Raw genomic sequence first — 23,941 nt, 5'->3', positions numbered from 1 at the left:
CAAGTAGTAAAGATGTAGGAAGGTGTCCAAGAAGAGTGGCCCCAATGCTGAATGGATAGTGTAACTGAATTAAGGAAGTCATTTGGCAAGGGTATAGCTTTGTCGGGTAAGAGGAGCATTCACCCTCTGCACCCGACGTCTTTCGGAGTTTGAATTCTTCTAATATGAGCTATATGAATCCTAGAACGCCAATGAGCCGTCAGAATCTCACGAGGCTCCCCAAAAAAAATGCAACAAAGTTGGAACGCAGAGTAATTGTATTCCCAGCTGAAGTGTATACTAATATGAATCATTCATGGCTATTGTATTGTACAAATCACATCTTTACCTAAGAAGAAAATGGGGATTGAATCCCTCCCATACCGCACCCTCTCCCAATTTCGGAACCAGGTCGTCACCGTTGGAACCAACTGCATCCTCGTGCGATTTAACCACTAACAAATACAGGTTAGAGATCAAAGGGTTCCTAAGAAACGGATCGATAGCTTTACCGAGTTTGGCAACATCAGACTGTAGATGCTTGTTATCGCCAGTTTTCCCGTTGAATATGCAATTCGAGAGGGCGTAGAAGGCGAGCAAATTGGCATACAGGGGCAGAAATGCATCCTTGTGGTTGCCCGCTCCACCAACCCAATCCGCTCCACCTAGTTTCGCAATGCGGTCCTTGGCAAATGAGGTCAACTGGCAGGAAAATCTGAGCCTCCAATCATGTAGATAATCACTAAACTGTTGTTTGTTCCGAAAGTCAGCCGCCCAAGATTTTGAAATTCGAAGCTTGTCCAGTTGAGAACAACACAGTTGACAGATGAACAGCTTTTCCTCGTGATGATTGTCAATTTCCTTATCAAATACCTGTCTCACAAGATCTCCTTTCGGCACCTCACGATTTGAAGCATTCAGCACCCAGCGTAAAAGATAATCGAAATACCCAATCCAGTGGCCAAAGACGGAAGATAGATGCTCAAAACAAGATCCTATCACTTTCTCCACTTGCGTCGGGACTACTCCACCATGAGAGCTACCGGATCTTTTGCTCGTAAAACACCCTTGAATGCCCATGGCAAGCCTTTCTCTAATCTCATCATCTTCATCCTCCAGCAGCTGGATGCATGTGAACCATATATCTAGTATTTGATGTGCGTAGAAATTCACCGCTTCTTTTGGTTCAAAAGTAGAACATGGATTTTCAGAAGGGATTCGGTTATTGAACACAGTGTAACCGATAAGCTCAGCTTGCTCTAGCAAACCAGATGCTATGATAGACTCTGCTGCTGCCATGCGCATGTTTATTGGCTCAGACGAGGCACTATGTTTCATAATTACGTTGGTGAAAAAGGAAATTATGCCATAAAGTCGGGTCAACTTTTCTAACCGATCAGAGTCACTGTTATCCGAAAGAACAGAAGTTGTTAATAAACCTGCAAACCTCTTTATGCAGATTCCGAAGCAGCAGATGAGTGTTTGTTGAGCTTTTGCATGTCTCGTGAACTTGTACAACGAAATCAACTTATCCCAAAGCAGAAATACAGAATCGCATTCCATACTACCAATGTAAATTGTTTCCGTGCATTTTACATCCCCAAGCTTCTGAAACTGCAGTGTATTCCAAGTGAATAGAATCCTCAGAATGTAATACGAGCATCTGTGGTACTTCTCCATATCCAATAGATTAACCACTGTCGTTTGGAGGTTAGTTCTAAACCAGTGCTGAATAACCCTAATCTCACTGCTGTTATCATGGGACTCATGACCAGATTCTGTTGATGTTATGAATTTCAGCAGCCACTTCAATGTTGCAAGTCGAACTTCATATTCTGAATCCGACAAAGAGCGGACCAGCCTTTCCTGGAGTCCCGCAAAAGAGTTTTCCATTTCAGGTATCTCCATAAATCTTGAATTACTCTGAGAATACCTCTGAGGCGTCTGAAAAACCTCTTCAGCCATTTTATCAGATGCTTGAAACACGCAACTGAAATAGGAGACTGCTGCTTGTTGTCGGAGTTCTGCCATTGTTGGATCATAATACGAACGCCCATTAGAAGCTTTTACATCTAAGCATTCTGTAGATAACTCCAAAAGTAGGTTGCGGAGAGCATAAACGTTTTTGCTCGTATGGCACGTCCTTGCAATACTGAGCATGTGATCCAGCAAATTTAGGAAAGAGGCATTGAGGATTGGACAAGGGCACAATCTGGGTTTTCCGATCCATGAATGCGCTAAAAGAGCTTGAAACAAATCACCAAGAATCTGATCTTTCTTTGAGGAATCAGCCAGATTTCTACAGTTCGTATCCAAGAGAGAGCTCAACTGCAATAGAATTCCATGAGTCCAATTATAAGAACTCTGTTGTCTTCTTCTGGTTTTATCAAATAATAGGGACAACTCAGGAGTCCATGTAGCTTGGTCATCTCTTCTAGGCAACTCGGATACTATATTGAGGAGAACACTTGGCAACTTCTCGTTAGATACCAGACCCGCTAAAGCTCTAGATGCAAGAACACGGACTCTTAGATTGCTTTGTGTTGAGCACTTTCTAATGAAGGGCATTAACAGAAAAGGATCCACGTCATCTCCAGTATCGCTTGCGATTGTTGAGGGCTTCAGCCTGGATAACAGAATCAAGACAGGGCACAAGCTTGGGTGCACAGCATTTTCTAGGTTGGATTCAGATTGTCCAGATATCCCGTCCCCAAGCAACACTGTCGCAGCTTTCAGTTCCTTGATTAGAAATGGATGCAATAAGGGATACCTTCAAGGAAAAAGGATATTTTGATTAAAGTTACAGTTTACTCAGGAAACCAAATAAAAAATCAAAGCATTTAGCAAGAACCCATGATAGTACGAAATAACTAGTCAAGGAATCCATACCGATGAAAAAATTCCACCCCAGTTAGCGCACGCCTTGATGACTCTCGTTTTTGGACATTAAGGAATCCAATCATGCGACGTACCAAAGCAGTGTATGCCAGACAAGCACTATTCCGGACCTCCCAGTGGGGAGAAGAAAAGGAGCGAACTGAAACAATCATAGCCTCAGCAGAAAAACCTGAGGTATCAGCAGCCAGGTTTGTATCATTGAAGGCGGCCCTGAGGACATTGAATGCATGTACAGTAGGAATGACACCCTCATCACGGATCTTTGAAACCTTGTCACTAATATCTATATCTGACGAGACCGCAGACTCAAAAACTTTGTCCGACTTAATTGAGGGCAATTTACCCATGTCGCCATTAGAGTTGTTGGTTTCAACCAGACCCACAAAAGATGCATTAGCAACATCTATGAGCCACCGTAAAGCTCGTGGGAGAAGTTTCTTAGGTGCACCTTCTGGCTCTGAGAGGAACAGTGCTATAAACGCAGCAGGAATACCTGCACTTCTCCTTAACAAGTCATCCACTGTTTGACCCTTGGCCACGGTTCTGTCCATAAGCTGCTCCATCCAGGATTCTGTTAACTTGCAAAGTCTGAATGGTGATGGCATAATCCAACAAATAAAAGTCATGAGAGGCATGAAAACCTTATACTAAAGTTGTTGCCTTGACATAAATAATAACATAGTATATAATATTACAATGTACAAACTTGAAAAATAACTATAAAAAAAAAACCATAAACATACCGAGGATCATTTGAACAAAGTAACCGGTTGCAAAGAGCTGTAAATCCGGCCCTCGTTTTATCAATTGCACCGTTGTGCTTCATCTTCAAAAGGACTTCCAAGAAGTGATTCCCAATTCTTTCAAGTTGTTTCACATCAAGCATTGCATCCGAAGCCATCATAACTGAAGCACAAGAAGAGGTGGTTTCTGAATCTAATGATTCTGAGGAAGGGGTACTTGGTAAAGGAATCTTTCTTGTGATAGTTCCCAAAAGAAGACTCACCTGAAAATTTATGGCAAAATTAACATGGTCCACATTGACATAAATTTACAAAACCTTGGTCTTGACTGTACATTCTCCGTACTACAATATCATTTATCCTCGGCATTTGAGGGTTAAAGTATATAGATTCAACTATAAATCCATGTTCATAACTTCTTAAAGAAACTATCACATCAATGACATATTAACTGCATTCTAATGCAAAACCATAAGTTAACGACAATTTGATTACCTCTTTCATCGCAAGCCAACAGCCAACCATTACACTTTGTTCTGATCGCCTGTTATTCTGGACAAATTTGTAATTTTTGTCTTCATCCTCCAACAGAGATGTTTTCACCTCCACCTCATCTGGAACCTCTGATAGGAAAGAATCATCATCATCAACAACCACTTCATCCATGTCCTCAGGGAGATGCCAAGCATCTGCAGAGACGACCCAAAGTGCCAAAGAAGTTATTCGCATTACAAGCTCCAAGAGCTTCTCTAGTGAATGTCTCATCTCTGAGATACTAGACTGTGCTATGTCAGAGTTGAAGTCCAATTCCTCAAAAGCATATCGTAGAGTGAGTAATACCCCATGAACAAAGCTGTTCTGACATGCTTCAGAAAGATCCTTCTCCCCTTCCTCTATGGAAACATCCAACCATTCAATCAGTGACCTTATATATTCCATCACAGGATATCCAGAATTATAAGTTTGATTATCTCCGCTTTCCAAGCCAGAGAGACAAGCTACATTAACTGAAGCTCGGACTGTCCATCCTAGCTGTAAGACATACTTCCTGAAAATCAGCCTTAAAGTCAGAGCTCCAGCATCAGTTTCTCTCACTCGTGGACTGCAAACTAATTTCTTAGCCCATAAAATCACGTTCTGGACCATACCTTGATCTGAAATTCCAGGAAGTGGGGTCGGAAAATGTAACAATATGCGAAAAGAATTCTCTCTCAGCCTGTCCCAACTATCAATTATGGATCCCACTAACAACAAAGTTGAATCAGGTAAGGTCATTCCTCTATTATAAGGATAGAGACAGTCTTCCACACATAAAGAACCATTTTTCTCTTGAGTAGCAGGCACAATAGACCAAACATTGAGCATTATTAGAATGAGCTCCATTGCCATTATTTTTCTCTTATAAGGTGCAGAAGGATAGCAAGAGAAAAATAGAAATGAACTTAACCACCTCATGAAACAAAAAAGATCGCTTGCTCTGTTAGCTTCAGTATGTTCACTTCCAATTGAAAGATGCATTCCATTGCTGTTACTATGTTCCAGGGGTTCCCAGCGTCCCTGCTTAAATTGTCTCTCTAATGCTGTTCGGACCCGAGCAAAAAACTTTCTGAACAAGCTACTCCACTTCATTTGGAAAGCTGTAGAGCAACACCTCATGTTCAATGGCACTGCTTCCTTTAATAACATGAGTTCTAAATGGGAAGGTAAACTAGCTGTCTTGGGATTCAAGAAAAGTGTCTCTGCAGCATCCACGCGTAATGAATCATCAACATGGGTCAATGCCAGCACTAGCCACTCAACACGAACTTCAACCTTTATCCCCTTGATAGAAACAAGAGCATGTCGTTCGGGGAAATTTGTCTCCGGTCCACCAAAATTTTCACGTACTGCGTAATCAATGTCCCCTTCGAGCAATGCAAGTAAACGAGATACCTTCAGCAATGAAACTAAGATGGCCACCTTCTGTTGAACTCTCGGTTCCATGTTTCCACGACAGAGCTCAGGATATGACAGTTGACTTTCACCCTTGCTCGGACCAACTGAAATAAAAGCAAGCATAGCAAATATACTGTCCTCATCCACTTCAAGTAAAATTGGCAGAGCATAAGTGTTCAAATTAGAACGGAGCTTTGAAACCCCAGAAGCAAGTCCAAACAAAATTGGAGGCAGACAATGCCCCCTATAAAGTGCATAACCACCTTCAACACCATCACTGCTCCAACACTCGTTACGCAATTCCTCAAGTAAAATCTTCAAAAATGATGTGAGAGCACAGCACACGTCATCATCAATGTACGCACGTATAGTGTCAAATAGCAAGCCAGGACTCATATCCAACATAGTTTTTGCACCTAATCTCTTGGTCAGTGAACCCAAAGGAACATATCTTCCCTTGCAGCGAGGACCCAGACGAAGAAGATCTGAAGCAATGCTTTGCAAGAATGACCTAATTCTCTCACTACCTTCTGACCAGTGTAGAGTGGATCGAATGTCTAGGAAGAGATCAAAAATGAGATGAACTTGTTTGACTGTTTGACTCAAAGGATCTTCCAAATTATTCCATACGATCCTCAATATCCGGGTACCCATCTCCACCGGAATCGGATCATAATCCTCGGATGTGATGGTAAGATTAGCTAACATCGAGGTTTTTATTTGTTGCAAACAAATCTGCAACACAGTCAATGCATGAAAGTTAAAATGGCTATCGGTAGGGTTCTCGCAGTAGTTACATAACTCAGGCAAAATTCCATCATACAGTATAGTCTTAACACAGTTGCCACCATTGGTATGACTCTCGTAGCCATTCGAACTACCCTTTGACACATCGAAATGGGTATTAAGCACTGCTCTCGAAACCGCGGTAAGAATCCCCCGTAGCAAGCAAAGTCTACTCAAGTCCGATAAACTATGAATTTCAGTGTACATATCCCCTTTATAAGGAAGTTTGGCAATGGCATTCCTTTTCTCACTATCTGCATTAGCATCTAAACTACTACTACTACAATCAGTTGGGTGAAAAATACCTTCCATTATAAACAAGCCGAGCTCTTCTGGACTGAGACGCACTTGCAGGGCTGCACAAAAGCTCACTCCAGCAGCCACATAGCAGTCCCTCGAAAAAGCCACCGATTTCAGAACGCTCAAAATAACAGCCACACTCATCTCCAACACATTCGAACGACCAGCATTATCACAACCACCCCCAGAACCACCATTGAACTCCTCGAATTTCGAAGGGAAGCGCTGAAGCAGATAATACAAACAAGACAGAGCCTCCTGGCATTGCTCCATAACGATCGGAGAAGGCCGAGAGTACGCTTTCGTCTCCGAAATCAGAGCATCCAAGCTCGAAACAGTATCGCAAGCGATCAAAACGGCGCATTCTTCCACAATTTCAACCAAAAACCCCAACTTTGGCATACCCATTACCGATAAGGCCGACCGGGACACGCAGAACCGCTTCCCTCTACCGCCGCCGTAGTCTTCGCAGAGCTTCCGATAGCATCGCCTGATCAGAGCCTGAAAAGTCCGAGCCTTTGCCAAAACAGAGACGAGGGTCTTATGCAGAGGCAGCGAATTTTCCAGAAACAGAAGCTCCAAGTAAAACGCCGCCGCTTCGGAGACCAGAGCTTCGTCCCCACTGGCGAGTACGTCGCCGAAAGCGGCGGCGAGGCCCTTAGTGTGGTTGAGCTGGGCGTATGTGGAGTTCAGAGAGACTAGCTCTTTGAGCAGGGAGAAGAACTTTGAGGTGGCGATTTGCGGCGGGAGGGAGTTCAGAGAATCGGTGTAGGTGGCGGGGATGACGACGGTGTTGTAGGTGTAGCGGTGGCGGTGCTGGATTGCGCGCCATTTGGAGGACATGGTTGGAATTTTCAAGCTCTGCTTGGAGCCGGCAGCGTTGCCGGGGTTGCTGCTTGTTGGTTATTGATTACTGATCAGCCGTTGGAAACTTAGAACCAGCAGTTAGGGCATACGTCATACCGGACAGAACTATTTAGTTCAAATGTTTCGTCCAAGTGGCTCAAGATCTTGCAAAGTATTTGCTAATGAGTACGGAATTTGGTTTTATTGAACTTGCGTGCTGCTTTTCCTTTTGTTTAATAAGCACGTGTCGTGTTTAAAATTGACACAGAAACATTTAAAAAATTTATCAATTTCTAACGCGACACGTTTTATATTTTCAAATGTGCACAAACATAAGATTTAATGTGAACATTATTAGCACAGTTAAGAACACGACACTCTTTTTGCTTCGCTCTTTTATGAATAGTGTGAGTTATTATTTTGTTGTATTATTATTGTAATATCATATATGCGTTAAATCGATTTGTAAGTTGGCACAAACACGACTTGTAAATAAATGGGTATACAATAATCACTACCATTGCCACCAATTAATTTGAGAGCATGGTCTACAATTAGGCAATGAGAAGAAACTCCTTGCAACGAGATACAAATGTGACAGTTTTCCGAGTCAATCACATACGAACCTACATGAAAAAGTTAAATCAAATCATATTGCATGATTAGCTTAGAATAACACTACTGTTGCACCCCCAAGGTAAGTACCCTCAACTACATCAATGTCATCATCGTGGGTTTGTTTATGGGCTTCCTTTAGCTTCCCTTTGATGCAGCAAGCTGAATGAACTTGGGCCCGTATGTACGGTCGAGCCCAAAACTATTTATAACTTTGTTTATGGGGCCCATAATCCATTTTTGTCAGTATGCTAGACCTTGACTGTCGGTAGTAGCATGAAAATTTTGCTTCCATGAATTACCAAATGCATGAAGGAAAGATAGTCTTCATCTCTCGTTGAGATATGAGGAATGAGAATGCCTATAAATACTTGGTTGCTTGCTCTTCGGCTTCAATTGACATGAAAAGAAAGAGGATGTAGAATATTGTAGATGAGAGTTGAAGGAAACTGAACCTATTTTCGAAAAAACATGGTTCGGTTTCCCCCAACATCTCATCTACCATCGTCTCTCCATATCAATTCAACTTCTCATGCTGTTTTAAAAGCTGGATGTGAGAATTGGAGGGGACTAAACAAATTAAAATCGCAATGGAAAATTCCTAATTTGTTTAGTTTTCTCCAATATCTCATCTCCGACGTTTAAACTGAAAATTGCTCTTAACATCCCAATGTTATTTTAAAAGCCGTATGTGAGAGTTGGAGGGGGCCAAACAAATAGGAATTATTATATTAATGGCCACAGTTTATTTGGTTTCCTCCAACATCTCATCTCCGACTTATAAAGTTCACTCCCAGACACAAAGAAAGCTTTTGATAGTTGTGAAGTCTTCAACTTTGTTGTTCATTGGCGTTGCCGTCTACATCTAAGCGTGCGTTTACGTAAGCATAATGGGAATAAAAAAAAACGGAATTAAATTCTGATTACGGATTACTCCGGTGTTTACTAAATATTAGGGAATCAATAGTGTGGTGGGCCCCACCTGAAACAAGGAATTCAATTCCTGAAATTGGAGGAGTAAGATTCTCTGGATATATGACGTATTTGAATTTCAGGAGGGTGAGGGAATCAGGAATGCATTTTTTCTTCCTATTATGCCCTCATTCACTGACAACTCCATGCTCATTCATATTATGCATAACTCCATGCATATGAAGAGAAGAAACTACAATTTGAGCGAGAAAATTTAAATATTAAAGTAAATATTTAAATTTATAAAAAAAATAAATAAACAAAAGCATTTTAGTGTGTATGAAATTAAAAAAAAAACAATTTAATTTTTTCTTACTATTATATATCATATCAAATTTTATTAAAAAAAGTATATAAAATATTTAATTTGGGACAAGGCCATTTTAGTCATCATAATGGTTTATATTCCGATTCTGCTAAATTAGTAGACAACTTTATGGAATTAGTGTAATTTCTATTATAATTCCAGAACATTTAAGTAAACAATTTCAACAGGAATCCGATTCTGACTTCTCATTCCAACTCCTCAATTATGTTCTCCCTATTTTCATTACAGTTACGTAAACGCGCCATGAAACTCTTTAACAGATTCTGCTCAGTTGCTCAGATTCGTGCGAAATGGTATTCTCCGTCGAGGCGTCGAGGAGTATATCAATCGTTTCGCAAGCTATTAATGAACATCAGCATGTAATACCAGAAGCAATAGGAGTGATTGCTTCCAACACAGTTCCATCATCCCATTCAGAAAAGTAAAGTTGAATAAACATGAGGAAAGATTAAGCAACAAAGATGCATGAATTTAACTTCATCGGAACCCACCAACAGCCCGTAATGATCCAAGAACAATATTCCGGCTGACCAAACGTAGGATAAATTATACAGGCTTGTGCCGAACACCACAAATAAATAAGAAAAGAAACCAACCATAGTTTTTCTTTTCAAGCAAGGTACCTGTACAATTTTCGATCCGTTTTATCCCTCTCCAAAAACTCCCGCTCAATGAGGGACTCGATTCGTTTCTTTATTACAACAGGGTTGGGCAAGAATCGCGCCTGCAGCTGTTTCGTCACCTCCGCGACAATGTTATTGTGATCCAGGACCCGCCTTGACTTCATGATCCTCACAATTGCTGCTTCAATCTGGGGCTTCCTGTCCTCCTCTACTCTCTGTCGGGTTTCTTGATTTTCTGGTTCAGACTCCCTTTGTGCAACCACAGTACCTATCTTTACCTTGAAGTACTTGCTTGTGAACTTGTCATTAAAGAAGAAGACATCCTCCTCAACTATGTCCTTGCTCATTGGCTCCTTCCGAAGAACATTCTTCCCCTTAACACAGGCCAGAGATTGCAGGCACCTCTTCAAGTCAACGGCTGGTATCTCTGTAGCCTGCTCAATTTTCTTATACGTCAACCGGTCAGCGTCGTTGAATAGCATCAGTACACACATCTGATATGTGGAAACATTCAGCTCATGCTTCTGGCCCTTTCCAAAGGTTGATTTCAAATCAGCTGTGCCCATATTAGTTTGCCAGGACAATCTCCGACCAGTATGGGTCCCAAGATAGTAACTCTTGAACTTCTCACATACCCACACAATTTCTGCTGGAAGGTTGCAGCTGGCACTTGGTTGAGTAGGCCATGAACCTGTGGTGAGGACCTGGACAGTTAGCGTTGGGCTGTCGCCTAACAGAGCTCCGACAGTTGAGTAGAATCCATGCATTGTATCCTGAGAGGTCTTCATATCAGTGAACATACCCTCCAATTTAGAAGTAAACTGATATCCGCACTCTGTTTTGAGCTTAACAATCAGACTTCTTTCCGCATCATCAGAAACAGTCTTCCCAGAAAGAAGCCTCTTTGCCAAATGTTGCTTGTAATACTTTTCAAAGACATCTTTCTCATGAAGATAACGGAAAAGCATCATGACCTTGTCCAGTACAACCTCTACATCCTCCTCACTAACCCCTCTTAGTCCTTTCCGAAGCTTGTCATCCACAAACAGAGATATGAACTCTGGGGACCGGGCATTCAAATTAATGAAGTATTCAAAAGAGGAATTTAGAGCATTTTGGAATGTTTTGTCATTGTTAAACGCTGAGCTGATAACTTTGTCATATTTATCCTTCAAATCCAGGAGACGCTGCACAAAATCTACAGGATCCCTTAACCTTTCTGGGTCAGTAACTAGCTGCTTACCAGTATCCCGGATGTAAGCGGTCATGACATCTCGTACTATTACAAGTCCATTCTGAACCCTGCGAAACAAGCTATACATTCTTCCCAAGTCGTCATATTTGTCATCCACAAGCATATTAACTAAACCTGAGCTCTCCATATGAACTAGTCTGTTCATGTGACTTTCAATCATCTCCTTCTCCACCACATTAGTTATCTTAGCTTCACTTCTAGCATCCAAATACTGGGAGACTCTCTCCATTTCTTCCATTAAGCGTCTCTCAGCCTTCTTTAAATAGTTCCCACAATCACATGACTCTATGAACTCCTGAGACTCACAGCGGTAAAAATCAGCTGAAACCTCAAGAAAATGCTTCTCAAAGTCGTCTTGGTAAACAGTAGAACCTAAATCCATTAACATTTTTATAATATTCCTCATCAAGCCTCTGTTAATTACTTCACCACTCCTTTCTCTATGCACAAGCTCAAGAAGTGTATCCAACAGCCTTGACTGGGTTTTGGTAGCGTGGATAACAACATCCCTCCACAGGTTTAACCCAAGCTCATGAACAGGGGTTTTGTGGGTGCTCGGGATGAAAGTCCTGTCCATGTACATCAATATGTCTCGAATCATCTGCAACGCTTTGTTATGCTCTGCCCACTTCCGGTTCAGCTCTTCCAAAAACAACTCACCGTGCGCAGCTTCAATTGACTTAGATATTTCTTTTAGATGATAAGTCATGGTTGTCACCAGACCAGAGTAGAGTTTCTCTCCAAATTTGTGCAGCACCATATTGTAAGCATTCCTGAATTCATGCCATAATCTTAAGCATCAGAAGTATAAAGTTTCACGATGTGAAACAAACAGTAGCTATAACACAAGAATGAAATGCACTTCCAAGTTATATGGCAAAATGAAACATAACAAATTGAAAATGCTAGAGAGAGAGAGAGAGAGAGTCAAGTCAAGGCACAAAATTATAATCTTAAAAAATGGGGTGGAAAATAAGATTCAAATTTTTCCATAGAGCCAAATCAAGTCAAGGCACAAAACTATATGCTTTAAAAAATGTGGTGGAAAATAAGATTCAATTTTTTCCTAACCGATACACAGTTTAGGATCATTCCAATATTTTGAACTACAAAACCGTTTGAAACAAGGAGAAGAAAAAGGATAAACAGAAAATGATGGGAATTCACCCAAGTCCCAGGTCAATAACGGAATGAGCATTAAAGTGCTGTGAACATAAAATCTGTGGGAGATCACCATGAAATGCACTACATACAAGGGGATGTTCTAACACTCTCTAGCATAAATCAGCACAAATGCTCAAGTAGAACGGATATAAGGAGCATAGATAAGACTTAAGAGATTATACAATGATATCATAGAACCTCATGATCAACTGAAAATATATCCTAGAACCATCGTGACAATTAACTTCGGAACCAAATATGCCTAAACTCCCTAAGATATTCCACTTCTTAATATAGCCACTAGCCACATATAAGCAACATAGATAAGAAATAATACAATGATATCCTATAACCTCATGATGAACTGCTAATACATCCTAGAACCATCATGACACTTAACTTCAGAACCAGATATGCCAACACCCCCTAAGATATTCCAACTCTTTCGATATCTTAGAATCACTCATTTTCCAACCATAACTACCCACGGTAAGCTCTCACCCACATGCAAACAATTCAAAATAATAATAGGGAAGTATCCGCTTTATTAGGTGGAATGCCCTCCGCTGTGGGTTATCAACCCAGTATTTAGAATTTTAGACCTAAAGCAAAGAAAATAGATCACGAAAAATAACAAAAGGGAAAAAGCAGCCATACACCCGAAAGCAACTAAAGAGTAAGATGATCAAACTGAAAGCTGAATCTCACAAATTAATCAAACCTCAACTAATAGTGTTCAGAAATGAAGTTACCCAACCAAATCCAGCATACCCAAAACAAATGATCACCTCCTAACAAAGCATCAATATTTTCATCACCCAAAACCTAGATCATAATTCAAACATATTTTTACTTATCCACTTGCGTTAATCGTAAAAACAAGTAGCAAACCTGTAGAGCTCCTCGAAGCTAAGCCCGCTAGCGTTGTGATTGTAAATTTCATGAATCGCATGCTCCAGGATCTTCCACGTCTTCTCAGCGTACTTGGGATCAACCACGACCCGATGCTTGAAGGCCTCAATTTGGAAGTTCCTCTTCTTCTGAGCACTCATCTTCTCGAACTCAACTCAGCTTAAAACCCTAAAACCTCCGATTCCGGACCCTAGAAACCCGATTGAGATTAGACGGTTCGGGTACTGCGAGAAAACCCTAGCTGTTGACCCGAATTGGGGAGAAGGGAAAACGAATCAGAGCATGAGATAAATGGATTTTGGAGTCGAAGGGGTTTCGAGATGGTTGAAGAAATTAGGGTTTCGGATTGGAAAAGGGGAGATGAATCAGAGCAAATAACGGGGAAATTTGGGGATAATGGTAACGGAGACGAGGGACAGAGAGAAATGCCCACCGCTTTATTTATTTATCTGTTCAAAAAAAAAATTATTTATTTATTTATAAATAAATGAAACTTTAACTAAAAGTTTATAGTACAGTTTACTTTAACGAAAAATCATATTTTTATACTAAAAAATCAATCATAGTACTATTTATTATACCTTTTATTTTGTACTTATGATTAAAATTTAAAATTTTCAAATCATTTTCATTGGTTTTCGTTTAAATAAATTGGTGCTCTTGAATTTTTTATTTGGACAATTCAAGACAATTTATTTAAAAAGACCATCAACCCCCACCTACCCTTCGGTCTGGTACTGCAAATGGATGAGTAATTTTGAGAATCCAACTTTTGTCAGTTGTAACGTATCTATCTATATATATATATAAAGTAAGAACCTCAATTTGGTGAAGTATTTTATACCCCTAAAATGCCCTCATTTCAGAATAAAAAAAGAACCAAATTATCCTAATAGAATACGATATAATTGTAATATACGCAAATATGATAGGTCTAAATCGTAATACACAATTTGTAGATATTTGGCTGTGGACAATGTATGTGTACATGCATATGAAGAACGAAAGTTTACAACCGTTAGATAAATAGGACCTACACTTTCTAAACAATTGTGACCCTTCGATTATTTATAATACAATTTACATTCTTTCTTTCCACAAAAAAAATAAATAAAGAAGCACGATTGAAATTACCCTAGACCTCGTTCCAGAGTTTGCACAATGGAAACTACCCATCGAACTCTAGCGGTTGCAGAGTTTGCACGATGGAAACTGCAGCCTACCACCACACGTTCAGAGGACTTCAACCGGTTACTCAGTCCCACTGTTGATACAAAAGGGATAAAATCTCAACCGCACAGACCGCTCTCTCAAATCATTGATAAACTCCCTCTAACATCGTCTTATTTGGTCTCTTGATAAACTCCTATTATTTGGGTTTTACAGTGCAGATCAGCTGCAGCCGCTGGGAAGTGCTTACATTGACACGATTTGGAGCGAGGAAAATGGAGAAGAGTGTGATTGCATTGGCGTCGTTCGAGCAGGTGGCGGATCATCTGTTCAATGGCTGCGTGAATGGGAGAGTTGATGCGGTTAGAGGAGTGAGTACATAATTATGGGTGTGTGCCATTTCGGGTTGGGACTAAGATGTTCAACATTAGAGTATGGGCCAGGCTAGATAGTTCCAGTTGCTTGAGTTGAAGAAAGATTGATGAGATTATGATTTTGCTGAGCATCTCATTTCTGATTTTGCAGAGCATCTCATTTCTGTTTTATATATATAAATATATCAAATCATAATACATTTCACGTTCATGAACAAAGTAAAAATCTGTATGAGAAAGAAAACAACTAATACAATACACCTTTAGTGCGTGCAGAGATGCTAGTGTATGGGTAAAGTGTACAACTCATCTCAGATTTATTTTTTGAAGAAGCTGTTTTGTAATCGACGTAAAACTCTGTAATTCGGGTCTTTTTATTTGCAATGGAATGAATCTATCGAGTATTATTCAAAAAAAGAAAAAAGAAAAAAAAAATCTGTGTCGACCGTGAGCATGGTTAGGTGCGGACAAGAATTGGGTAGAACCGTCCAAAGTGACCAAACAAAACCAATTCGACCAATTTTGGTTCGTTTTAGGTTGGTATAGTTTGTTAATACAATAAACCCACACATTCAATAGTGACTGGATTGCTAGTTTGTTACTACAATAAAATTTGATTGTTTTGCATTTAACAATTTAGAAAATAGAATTTGGATCCAATGTGCGTTCATATGTTTTTAAATAATTATTAAGAGTGTTAGCTTAGCGATTTTAGTAAGTCGCATGAAGTAATAAAATTTTTGTTTTCGCTTGTACTTTTTAATATACAATTATTTCCTTTCATTTCATACGACTACAAGATTTTAAAGGTGCGTACACACAAGATATAGAAAATATACACACAAGATACAGAAAATAAAAACTACTGCGTTTGATAACCAATTTGTTTTAAAATTTTAATTAAAACGAAATGATTTTTAGATTTCAGACTGTAACCAACACCCACTAAATCCCTAAGATACCGTTTGGTACATGGGACAGGACAGAACGGAGTGGGACGAGGCGTTCCGTCCCACGTTTGGTGTGCCTAAAACGGGTGGAACACGCTATTCCACGGGACGAATTTTGGACGAATTTTGGATGAATTTTCGTCCCACGCTATTCCCTGGAACGACTCATTTCACATCAGAGGACATCTTTGCTCCCTCTCCATTCCGTCCCGTCCTATCTCATTCTGTTTCGTCTCGTCCCGTCTGCATACCAAACGATACCTAAATAACGAACTTCAGTTGGACCAGTTGGACTGTAGGCAGCCCAAAATTGGCTGCTCATGCCCGAAAAGGGCAAAGTCCAATCCAAAGGTAAAGGGCTTTTTACGCAGAAGCCCATCACCAACACAGTGGCAAACATGTCATTACGCTTGTGCCGTTAGGGTTTAGCCAATTTAGGGTTTGCCTATAAAGCGAAACAACGTGCCATTTGCGTCGTCCTCTTATATCTCAGAACTCGGCCGCGCGAGCCTCCCTCTCTCCCTCGCTCTCCTTTCTTGATCTGACCTAGGGCTACCCAGCCATGGTGCACGTCGTCCATTACCGCAACTGTAAGCCTCTCATCTCCCTCTCTATCTTATTTCTATGCAGCTGTTAGGGTTTCGATCGACCCTTTTTATCTGTGTTTGTTAATTTTGATTGCTTTCTGTTCTAATTTTTATAATTGATTAGTTTTTCTGTGTTTATCATGTATTCCCTTAAAGTTTGATCAGTTTTTTGAGTTACCCATTTGTGCTAATCAGCATTTGACTTTGATTTCGTTGATTAGCTACTTTTTACTGAATCGGTTGCACCCAAATGTGTCTTTAATCTGTTTTTATTCAGTTTTATTTTTTTGGCCTTTTGATGTTAGGGGATTCTCATAGGATAATCATGCTGCCTTTGTTTATGCTGGGTGTAGCACAATCTTGTTTTGTTTGAAGAATTTGTATTGAGAAATCTTGTTGTAAACTATTTCTGCTGAAGCCGTTTTTCGATTAGAAAGAAAGAAGCCCCAAAAGAGTTGGAGTTTAGTAAAAATTCGTAGGTGGGTGCTTAAAGATTACGTTTTTATCGTTGTTATTAATCCATGAATTACGAAGCTGTTTACTATTGAGTAATGAAATGCAAGGGGTCGAATTATGATTTTGTTCTTGCCAATTTGATATTGGTGAATGAAAACTTGTATTGAAATGTGTATGCATTTTGATGTGTGATGTCAGATGGGAAGACTTTCAAGAAGCCACGTCGTCCTTATGAGAAAGAACGTTTGGATGCTGAGCTGAAGCTGGTTGGGGAATATGGACTCCGCGCAAAGAGGGAACTGTGGAGGGTTCAGTATTCTCTGAGCCGTATCCGTAATGCTGCCAGGGAACTCCTTACCCTGGATGAGAAAAATCCTCGCCGTATCTTTGAGGGTGAGGCTCTTCTTCGCAGGATGAACAGATATGGGCTTCTGGATGAGAGCCAGAACAAGCTCGATTATGTGTTGGCTCTGACTGTGGAGAACTTTTTGGAGCGTCGTCTTCAAACCCTTGTGTTCAAAAGTGGTATGGCCAAGTCCATCCACCACGCCAGAGTTCTCATCAGGCAAAGGCACATCAGGTATAAACATTGTTGCTCAAAACATGTTGTTTGTGTTATCTGTTTGTTACATATCTATACTTGGCAGGTGAATTTAATAAGGTAACAATTTCTGTACTGTCATGGTTGATCTTCTTGTTTCTTAATTTAGTTTCAAGTTGTTTTGATTTGCTAAGGATTGTCCCGTCTTTTGTTAATTAACCTTCACATATCCTAACCACTCTCTTGGTTATTCCTTCTTGTCTGGTCATTTGTGCGGGTTTATGAGGTTAATTTTCGTGAATAAGTGGGTTAACTGCTTGTGTCTACTGTTTTTCTGATGTTATTGTGAACGCACATCATTCATACCACGCTTTTGTTATTGGTATGGTTGGTATCTTCGGATTAAGCATAGTGAAACGAACATTCTTTATCTATCTACTTTTTGGGATGCAGAGTTGGAGGGTGGGACTTGTGGGATTTTTTTATTTTATCTGCTTTAACCATCTTGGTTTTACAGTGCTATGTTATCATGGAACCTGCTTAAGAAATGCCTTGTATGTGGTGTTATAAGTTTGATGTCAAAGCTTGTAGTGTTTAATGTACAATATCCTTGTTTCATTGTCAGGGTGGGAAGGCAGTTGGTCAACATCCCATCTTTCATGGTGAGGGTCGACTCCCAGAAGCACATTGACTTCTCTCTCACCAGTCCCCTCGGAGGTGGGCGCCCTGGAAGAGTGAAGAGAAGGAACCAGAAGGCCGCTGCCAAGAAGGCTGCTGGTGGTGATGGCGACGAAGAGGAAGAAGAATGAAGTGGAGGCCTCTCAATTTAGAACCGTTTTGATATCATGAGCCGTAATTTTATCGTTAGTTTCTTTTGCCGACTTTACAGTCCGTATTGTAGTGGATGTTACTAAGCGTTTCTTGCTTTGTTGCGACTAGAACTCAAATTTTTTGCTTTAAATACTCTTTTAAGTAATGAATTTTGCGTTACCTTGCGGAAGCTTTGGGCACTTTCTTTTGAGTCTTTTTACGTTTTATTTTTGTCTCTTGATTCTTTTTAGTTTCGTTCTATTCAAGGGTCATAAATTTACTTGGATAAACGGGTGTGTAAACGGGTCTCGATCATTCTTAGTAGGAAAAGGTTTTGTTGTGTTGTGTTGTTGTAGAAAAGGATAAACGGGTGTGTAAATTATTTCCCTCGTTCGAATTCTTGAGTTTCAGTCGTTTACTATATCATCGGGGATCCGATCAATTAGAACCAGTAATACGTTTACTAACACATGAAATCAAAATATACAATCTAAATCTAACCACGTTATTGATGTCGATCAATATGGTGAGAGATGGCGTTTGTAGGTATGGAGTCGGGTTTCCATCTCTCTCGTGCATGTATTCAGAATCCAAAGGTATCACGGTTTGCATTTGAGATATCAAATTCACTACGTGTCCCATGTTCAGTATGGTCGTAATCTTATTGCAATTACACACTTGACCACGTTTCTATTTTAATCGTCTTGGGTGGCCATGCTTTGAGTGCCTGTTTGGTGGGCTGGACGGATTGGGTCTTTGGGATAAGATTGAATTGGTAGGGATATGTTGATCACAACTCATCACGTCTAGTTCTATCCATCTCATATTTTGACACAATAAACAAGAGACTGGACTCAAATATATTTTAATTGATCATAATCTATTCCAACTAATTTACCAAATAAGCTCTTAAAGTTTTCAATTTGAATCAATAACACCCTTCAAATCCCATGCATGCCACTTGTCCCATTAAATCCCCCTAGTTAAATACTTGGCTATTAATCCACTGCCATGTCCACACCACTTAATCCTAATGTTGACTCTTAGTGTGATTAATTATCCTATAAAATCTTCTGTGTGGGTGTTGTGTGGCACTGTTCTAAATCAAACACGTGTCATGTTGCAATGATATGTACTACGAGTCTAGAAGGTGTAAGTTTGTTTTTCGTTATTGCGGCTATGCAATAACAAGATTTCTTTGTAAGTTTTTCTGGTCCACAGAATGATGAATAGTCGTGGCATGTCACCATATAACAAGCTTCCTCAATGTCATGATACATCAATGTGAGACATAATCAACCAAACTACTAGATAATTTATGTGCGAACAAGAAAAAAAGATAGAACTAAGCAACCTAACTAATCTAGTCAAATTCTTCTCGCTCTAAAAAATAAAGACATTAAAGTAAAATTACAAGTTAATTGTCATGTTCGAACCTTCTCTTTGATTTAAAAAACCGTCACAATGGGATTTGGATAAGTGTAAACCAAATCACCAAGTGATTTCCTCACAAAACGGGGAACGGCCTCGTCCTCCTAATCCACATGACTGCAGCTGAAAAAACCGTTAGAGCGGCTTCCGAGTCGGGGAGTTTATAACAACCACAAGTCCCATCAGTCCACCACGTGGACACCATCGTTTCTCTCTCATCATTCTCCACGTGTCGCGCTCCCATAAGTTTCCACCCGCAATGAAGGCTATAAAAACGCAGATCCCGAGCCAGAGCTCTCGCCACTGCGCAATCCGAGCCGTTTCAACCAACATGATGACACTGCGTTACAAGCCGGAGGAGGAGAACCGGAACCAGAGCGAGATTCCGGAGGAGGTCCGGCGGAGCATGCTGTCCGTATCGTCGAAGGAGAAGAAGGCGTGTACGGAGGACCGGGATGAGGACAGCGCGGGATCGTCGGAAGAGATGGAGTCGCCGAGGTCGGTGGGGCGATGGCGGAGGGGGAAGACGAAGAAGACGGGGTGCGTGCTGCACAGCCAGATCTTGAGGATCAGAGAGGAGGACTCGCATCTCGGCGAGAGTACGGCTCTGATCGGTGCTGCCGCTGCATCTGGAAAAGATTATCACGGCATTGACGTCGTTCTATTCGCCCGGCCAATCTTGCCTTCCTCGCCTCTCAAGAACACAATCAACGGTTAATCTGCACTAATAACTTTGCTAATGATGTTCAGGTTTGTTAATTCTTTCCTCTATTTTTCTGAAATTGATTGATTAATTTGTTGCGTTAGTTTCTTTGATTTCGTTAGTAAGAGAGAATTGGAGACCATGAATTCTGACCGATTTCTGGAATCGCTGGCGATCTTGATTGTTTTCAAATCTTGATTTGCAATTATTGGATGTGGCTTTGATTGTTTGTTTGAACTTTTGAGGTTTTGACCATTCCTGTTATTTGGATGCTCGGAAAATTTAGCTGCTGTTTGGATGCTCGGAAAATTCGTGGACCTCAAACGGGATTGTTTTTTTAACTTTCTCAGAAATGTGGATTTTCATTTCAGAAGTAAATAATTATTTTTCGAAATCCTCTAATCTGATCAAAGAAAGTTCTGAATTTCTGTTAAGATCAATATTAGTTGTTGTGAGATTAAGAAATTTTCTCGGCATCCAAACGGCGGTTTCAAACTTTTTCCTTTTCTTTCATTTTCTTCGACTATTGCGCTTTCCCTCCATTTATCACTCGTATTCGCGCGAAAATGTCTTCATAACGTAACTTTTCAGGCTTTCAGCTCCGTGCCTGTTATTGGGCCTGGCCCATATTCTTTATTTGGATCTTAATGGGCTTTTTCATTGTTTTTATTTAGGAAGAAGAACAGGTAGCTTTCATTGTTCAAAAAAAACAAAAAAAAGAACAGGTAGCTTTCAGGTCAAGAGCAGCAATGAAAAATTCCGGGAAGACAAATGAAGCGTTAGAATTAATTTCCATCTTTGTATTTTTTGTTTTCTTCTAGGATAAAATTGTAATCGATTGATCTGCAAACGTTGCTGTACAGTTAAACAAAAATCACATCTCCGCTTTCCCGGGAGCTGCTTATGAAGGGCCAAAAGCGATTTCAGACAATTAAAAGTGATTCCGACTATAGTTGTATTGTAGAGGAAACACTTTGAAAAGCATTTGGACTTTAATTAGATCTTCAGATTTTCTGTTAAGAACACTTGTAGCAAAAGTGCTTCAGGATTTGGACTTTAAAGTAAGCCGAATATCATCACCACGAGACCAAGTTGTGACAAAAGAAGGCATCCATTAATACTACTAAACTTCAACAAGAGAAACAATAAACCAATGAGTCCATTGGCAGGAACCCATTAACAGCTATTTAGCCTAAACCAACAACAAACTAATACTCATCATCTTCACCATCATCACCTTCAGCAGACTCAAGCCCAACTTCCTCATAGTCCTTCTCTAGCGCCGCCAAGTCCTCCCGAGCCTCAGAAAACTCTCCTTCCTCCATGCCCTCGCCAACATACCAATGCACGAAAGCACGCTTGGCGTACATGAGATCAAACTTGTGATCAATCCTCGAAAACACTTCGGCAACACTAGTAGAGTTGGAAATCATGCACACAGCCCTCTGAACTTTGGCCAAGTCGCCACCAGGAACAACAGTAGGAGGCTGGTAGTTGATGCCGCACTTGAACCCAGTCGGGCACCAATCCACAAATTGAATAGTCCTCTTGGTCTTGATGGTGGCCACGGCAGCATTGACATCTTTCGGAACCACATCTCCTCTGTACATCAAACAGCAGGCCATGTACTTCCCGTGCCTTGGGTCACATTTAGCCATCATAGACGCCGGCTCAAAGGCGCTGTTGGTGATTTCTGCCACGGAGAGCTGCTCATGGTAGGCCTTCTCAGCGGAGATCACAGGTGCATAAGACGAAAGCATGAAGTGGATTCTTGGGTAGGGGACCAAATTGGTCTGGAACTCCGTCACGTCCACATTGAGCGCCCCGTCAAAACGCAGAGAAGCAGTGAGTGAGGAAATAACCTGCACAGAACACACAATTTCTCATCCACATTAGCAAGAAATCCACAGGAAACAAACTGTCAATCAGTAAGAGTGCACACAGGCAAATTATCAAACACCTTCAGTGCACAACGAGAGTTTCAATCAGTTTTACCTGAGAGACCAGCCGGTTGAGGTTGGTGTAAGTGGGTCTTTCGATGTCAAGAGACCTGCGGCAGATGTCGTAGATGGCTTCATTGTCGAGGAGAACCGACACATCAGTGTGCTCCAAGAGGGAGTGAGTGGACAGCACACTGTTGTACGGCTCAACGACAGAGGTTGAGACCTGAGGAGACGGGTAGACTGTGAACCCCAGCTTAGATTTCTTTCCGTAATCGACAGAGAGCCTCTCCAGGAGCAGAGAGCCGAGGCCAGAGCCAGTCCCACCTCCTACAGCGTGGAACACCAGGAACCCTTGAAGACCAGTGCAGTTGTCGGCAAGCTTTCGGATTCGATCAAGGCAGAGATCCACAATCTCCTTCCCAACTGTTCAAATACGAACACAATAAATCAAACGGGAATCAACGGAAAGATGATTACGTATTTTGGTATTTGAAATTTGAAATTGGGGTAGTGAGAAAGTTTCTTACTTGTGTAGTGGCCTCTGGCGAAGTTATTAGCGGCGTCTTCCTTGCCGCTGATGAGCTGCTCCGGGTGGAATAGCTGGCGGTAAGTGCCGGTCCTGACCTCATCGATGACGGTAGGCTCAAGATCCAAGAACACAGCACGGGGAACGTGCTTTCCGGCTCCGGTTTCGCTGAAGAAAGTGTTGAAGGCGTCGTCTCCGCCACCGACGGTCTTGTCACTCGGCATTTGGCCATCAGGCTGCAACAAAAAAATTCCCAAATCAAATTTACGACAGAGATAAACAAAACCCTGGAAACGAAATTGGGGAAGAAATCGTAAGGGAACAGACCTGGATGCCGTGTTCGAGGCAGTAGAGCTCCCAGCAGGCGTTTCCGACTTGGATTCCGGCCTGGCCGATGTGGATGGAGATGCACTCTCTCATTTTTCAGTTGATTTCTTTGGGATCTTTGTTTGCGTGAGAGGAGAGGGCGAGATCTGCAGAGAAAGAGAGGGAGTTCGAAATTTGAGGATTTGAATTTGTGAGAAGGGTGAGATTTGGGAATTTATAACGGCATTGATGCCGAGAATTTCGGGTGGGTTCAAATTTTGAAGAGAGGTTTTGGTGGGATCCAGCTATTCATGACCGTTAGTTCTATATTTTGGGGGGTGTGGATTTGAAATTTGAATTGTGAAGCGCGAGAATCGAATAGTTATATTGGGCTGGGCTCACCTTTGTACAGGTTTTAGTTTGAGTTTCAGTTATCCAGCTACAAATGGGCCTATCATGCTCATGGGCTATTTGGGTTTCGGCTCCTGTGCCCATTTATGTCGAACCATTCAATAATCGAAATGCCTAATCTTAGACAGAAGGTTAGTTAATCATGGCAGTGTGTCCGCTTCCTTAAATTCGAGTTCAAATTTCTCGTACAATCCAGATTGCTATGACACAAACTAGGCTTAGGTCGAACCTTTGGCAATTAGGAAATGTCATAACAACAGTCACCCAAAAGTTCATTTCCATTCGGTTCCCACACCACCATGGAAAGGGCATTTGCCATGACGCTAGTGAATTTTGGTTACAAGGACAACTCTCGAAGTTTGATCCTTCGCTGGCTA

At 41.0% G+C, this 23,941-nt stretch overlaps 5 protein-coding genes across 6 annotated transcripts; 2 read left to right on the top strand and 3 right to left on the bottom strand.

Moving 5' to 3' along the window:
- Window positions 1-239: 239 nt before the first annotated feature.
- On the bottom strand, window positions 240-7,661 carry LOC103411194 (uncharacterized). 2 transcript variants are annotated; one of them, XM_008349848.3, is made up of 5 exons: window positions 6,647-7,621; window positions 4,116-6,290; window positions 3,621-3,883; window positions 2,869-3,465; window positions 240-2,749 (listed from the first exon to the last, which is right to left on the bottom strand). In XM_008349848.3, exons 2-5 carry the CDS (start codon window positions 6,261-6,263, stop codon window positions 325-327), a joined length of 5,433 nt encoding a protein of 1,810 aa, XP_008348070.2. In that variant the 5' UTR covers window positions 6,264-6,290; window positions 6,647-7,621; the 3' UTR covers window positions 240-324. The 2 variants fall into 2 exon arrangements, with proteins under 2 accessions (XP_008348070.2, XP_008348069.2); XM_008349847.4 differs by having other exon boundaries at window positions 4,116-7,661.
- Window positions 7,662-9,850: 2,189 nt separating this feature from the next.
- Window positions 9,851-13,807, bottom strand: LOC103411193 (cullin-3A-like). The gene is made up of 2 exons (XM_008349845.4): window positions 13,336-13,807; window positions 9,851-12,053 (listed from the first exon to the last, which is right to left on the bottom strand). Exons 1-2 carry the CDS (start codon window positions 13,494-13,496, stop codon window positions 10,013-10,015), a joined length of 2,202 nt encoding a protein of 733 aa, XP_008348067.2. The 5' UTR covers window positions 13,497-13,807; the 3' UTR covers window positions 9,851-10,012.
- A 2,460-nt stretch (window positions 13,808-16,267) lies between these two features.
- On the top strand, window positions 16,268-18,434 carry LOC103442340 (small ribosomal subunit protein uS4y). Its single transcript, XM_008381121.4, has 3 exons — window positions 16,268-16,440; window positions 17,092-17,473; window positions 18,060-18,434. The coding sequence occupies exons 1-3, from the start codon at window positions 16,413-16,415 to the stop codon at window positions 18,241-18,243; spliced, it is 594 nt and encodes a 197-aa protein (XP_008379343.1). The 5' UTR covers window positions 16,268-16,412; the 3' UTR covers window positions 18,244-18,434.
- A 1,485-nt stretch (window positions 18,435-19,919) lies between these two features.
- Window positions 19,920-21,377, top strand: LOC103442342 (uncharacterized). The gene is made up of 2 exons (XM_029107809.1): window positions 19,920-20,425; window positions 21,053-21,377. The coding sequence occupies exon 1, from the start codon at window positions 19,935-19,937 to the stop codon at window positions 20,391-20,393; it is 459 nt and encodes a 152-aa protein (XP_028963642.1). The 5' UTR covers window positions 19,920-19,934; the 3' UTR covers window positions 20,394-20,425; window positions 21,053-21,377.
- Window positions 21,378-21,470: 93 nt separating this feature from the next.
- On the bottom strand, window positions 21,471-23,508 carry LOC103442341 (tubulin alpha-2 chain). Its single transcript, XM_008381122.4, has 4 exons — window positions 23,175-23,508; window positions 22,849-23,083; window positions 22,374-22,744; window positions 21,471-22,240 (listed from the first exon to the last, which is right to left on the bottom strand). Exons 1-4 carry the CDS (start codon window positions 23,265-23,267, stop codon window positions 21,587-21,589), a joined length of 1,353 nt encoding a protein of 450 aa, XP_008379344.1. The 5' UTR covers window positions 23,268-23,508; the 3' UTR covers window positions 21,471-21,586.
- Between the last annotated feature and the right edge of the window lie 433 nt (window positions 23,509-23,941).

Source organism: Malus domestica, chromosome 09 (assembly GCF_042453785.1).
Source record: "Malus domestica chromosome 09, GDT2T_hap1".
NCBI lineage: Eukaryota > Viridiplantae > Streptophyta > Magnoliopsida > Rosales > Rosaceae > Malus > Malus domestica.
The sequence above is the reverse complement of the archived record's forward strand: the minus strand, read 5'-3'. Positions and strand labels throughout refer to the sequence as shown.